The sequence below is a fragment of the Echinococcus granulosus genome (assembly GCF_000524195.1).
Source record: "Echinococcus granulosus chromosome Unknown EG_S00015, whole genome shotgun sequence".
Taxonomy (NCBI): Eukaryota; Metazoa; Platyhelminthes; class Cestoda; order Cyclophyllidea; family Taeniidae; genus Echinococcus; species Echinococcus granulosus.
The window spans coordinates 285,227-287,950 of record NW_020170395.1 but is presented as its reverse complement, the minus strand read 5'-3'; the positions used below and the strand labels follow the sequence as shown (position 1 = coordinate 287,950).

At 41.3% G+C, this 2,724-nt stretch overlaps 1 protein-coding gene across 1 annotated transcript in view; it reads left to right on the top strand. All coding sequences in view use genetic code 11, as the record gives it.

Annotated features, from left to right (window-relative positions):
- EGR_03043 (Copine-9) overlaps positions 1 to 2,724 on the top strand; it is a gene marked incomplete at both ends in the record, with an annotated part of 18,461 nt that continues 15,737 nt past the window's right edge. The window contains 3 exons of the mRNA XM_024492292.1: positions 1 to 53; positions 983 to 1,024; positions 2,470 to 2,548. Of these exons, the coding sequence (XP_024353218.1) occupies positions 1 to 53; positions 983 to 1,024; positions 2,470 to 2,548 (174 nt within the window). The remainder of the gene's footprint in view (positions 54 to 982; positions 1,025 to 2,469; positions 2,549 to 2,724) is intronic.

Here is a 2,724-nt window from a genome sequence, read left to right as displayed (position 1 = left end):
ATGCTCGTGGGTTTGGGCGGATCCAATGTGTATCTCACCGGAGTCGGGAAAAGGTAACTCAACCGAGGCCGCCTAGTGACAGGGGAGATGTGGATGCAAACTGATATATTGGATGTGCATTATAATATCTTGCTCAGGTTACAGTTAAATTAAGAGATTTCTTTTTAGTTCTTTAAGGCACTCAAAGTATAACTTCTTTGACAATGTGGAGGGAGACGACAATACTGTGTTCTCAAATTTAGGTGAAACTCTTTCACGTCTATTTCTGTCTTTTTAAGTGGTCATCTTCCTAATCACTTTTCAGGTTTTGAAAAGACTGGTGGGTTACGAAAATCCTAATCATTTGTAGTCGTAATTTTCTGACTCTGGTGGAAACAGAGGACAATCGCATTTGCCATAAAGAAGATGGCTTGCAAAACATTACTCCAATCTATCAGCCTTATTAGGTAGTTTAGTCGAAGCATTTGTGCAACAAAGTTAGATTTTCAGCTGCCTTAATTTGTAGAAAAGTACCAACCAATGGAAACACAAATACGCGGCTTCAAGGGCATGACCTTTGTGCTTCACTTTGTTCAAACTGGCATTAACATAAGCGCACCTGGCAAATGCAAAATATGTTCTCACGGAGGGGAAAAATTCACTTTTCCCTGGGAATCATCACGCACCTCACTAAAATGCCAAATCAAGTAACTAAAAACGGAAACAAGACAGTTTTAGGAATGGAATTCCCGTCTCCGTTGCTACTTTCATAATGAGGAATTAATTTTTTAGTATGTAACTGTTTGAAGGGGATTTCAAGCGCATGGTTTTTTTCTCGTGAAGCAAGTTCAGGATTTACCAACGCTGCCAGTTTTTTCATAGGCGCTTCTATCCAAAAAACACTCTTGAGATTCAGCAAGACTTGTTTGACCCAAAGTTAAGCTTTTCATGCACAAATTTTTAGGTAGAACTTGTCATCGTATCCATTTGTTTTGCCTTTCAGGATGATTATCATTCAATGCATTGACTGGAACCGGAGCGGAAGGTGAGTTCGCAGTCGTCTACTAAGTGAACCACTAGAAGTAGAATTGACCGAGGCTTTGCAGTGGATAGAGACCACTTGCCTAATCAACTCTTCCCATTCATGTTCATAAACTTTATTGCTCATTGACAATGAATTGACTCTTTGCTACAAAATCGGTGCAGTTTATTAGCCACTAAACTGAACGAAAGCCACATCTATCGCAGCCCTTTAGTCGGATTTGGAAATAGGGAAATTTTTATGCACTCTCATGGTTTATTACTGATTGTGGCGAAATAAACTATTCATTACCATCATTTGTTAGTTTCATTAATAACTAATAAGATAAGGTTGGATATTAGAGCCAAAATAAACATTTCCCTGCATTATGGAGAACTTAAGCATGTCACTGAACATTTCGAGAGAGCTTAAAATTCCAACTCATATCCGTGTTTAAAAACGGCAAGTAATGCAAAGCAATCGGCATTTCGGCTGGTAGGTGCGCTCGAACATTACCCAAATAAAAGTGGAACTAAGCACCGAAGCTCATCTGCCACTCCGTTCGCCAGCTGCAGGCCGGTAAATGTTTATGTGCTCTAGCTCCTAATCCAGTCCATACGCCTCCGCTCTCTCTTTTTCAACGCGCCTAAATTTAGGCGAAGACGGAAGTATTATGTGATTAGATTAGTCTAGCTAATAAGTACCCATACGGGACGAAAAATTGGTTGTACAAAGGCGCCTCGGGTCATCCCTTGAGACGTGAGAAATCAAACCAGGTGGTCAATTGCCTGTACCACCAAGATGCTGGCAGAAACTATGGTGGCTGGAGTGCCCATTTAATTAAGTGTGCGTTTAAATAAATATCCTTTTGCCACATGGTTTCCGCATGGTTTGGACGTTGATTCTGGCGTTGTCATAATCACTTTTCTACTTCTTGTAAATTTTAACCAGCACGACGACGATGTGGGACCTTTGCATGCTAAGAAGAGTGCTGTTGACTTGTTTAGGCTTCCCGAGCATCGTGTCAGAGTCGGTTGTGGTTGTATCGTCGAACTCAAATCAACACAAATTTTGGAATCACTAATTAGTTTTAGGTCTTGTCAAGAGCTAATATCGCTCTAATCCTTCTGCAGTAAGTCTCCAGAGTTTTAGCCATCCTTCAACTCCAACTCTGTTCAGCATCTTGCTAGTAAATTAAGACAGAATGAGTTCGCTTTCCCCTGCCTCCAATGTAGGGTTTCGGGCTTCCCTTAAGGAAGTTCTGGGACATACCGCTATGGAACAAACACTTATTATTGGTCGTAATGCAAGTTTTTTCTCGTTTAAAACAATATTAATACCTCGTCGGCAAATTTATTCTCAATGGCAAGTTTACACGCCCTTCTATAGAAGTCAAAGCACGCATCAATTGACCTAACCCATAACCTCGAAAAACTGGACTATGATTTTATTTGAATGCCTTGTTTCAGAGAAGCTCTCATCGGCGAAACCCGGGCAACGATAAACCAGCTCATTCAAATGCGCTCCGCCCAACCCATCTCCCTTCCGGTAGGTTCTTTATTTCCTTTATGTGTGCTCTACTGAAGTCTGCCAACGGGGCACCGGTTGCTATGATTTGTGCTTCGCATAAATGGCCTTCAGACTTCTTGGTTTGGCTATGGCCGTGAGACAAGTGTATGGACTATTGCTGCTGCTATTATGCAGGCGGAAATCAAAAGCTGTTT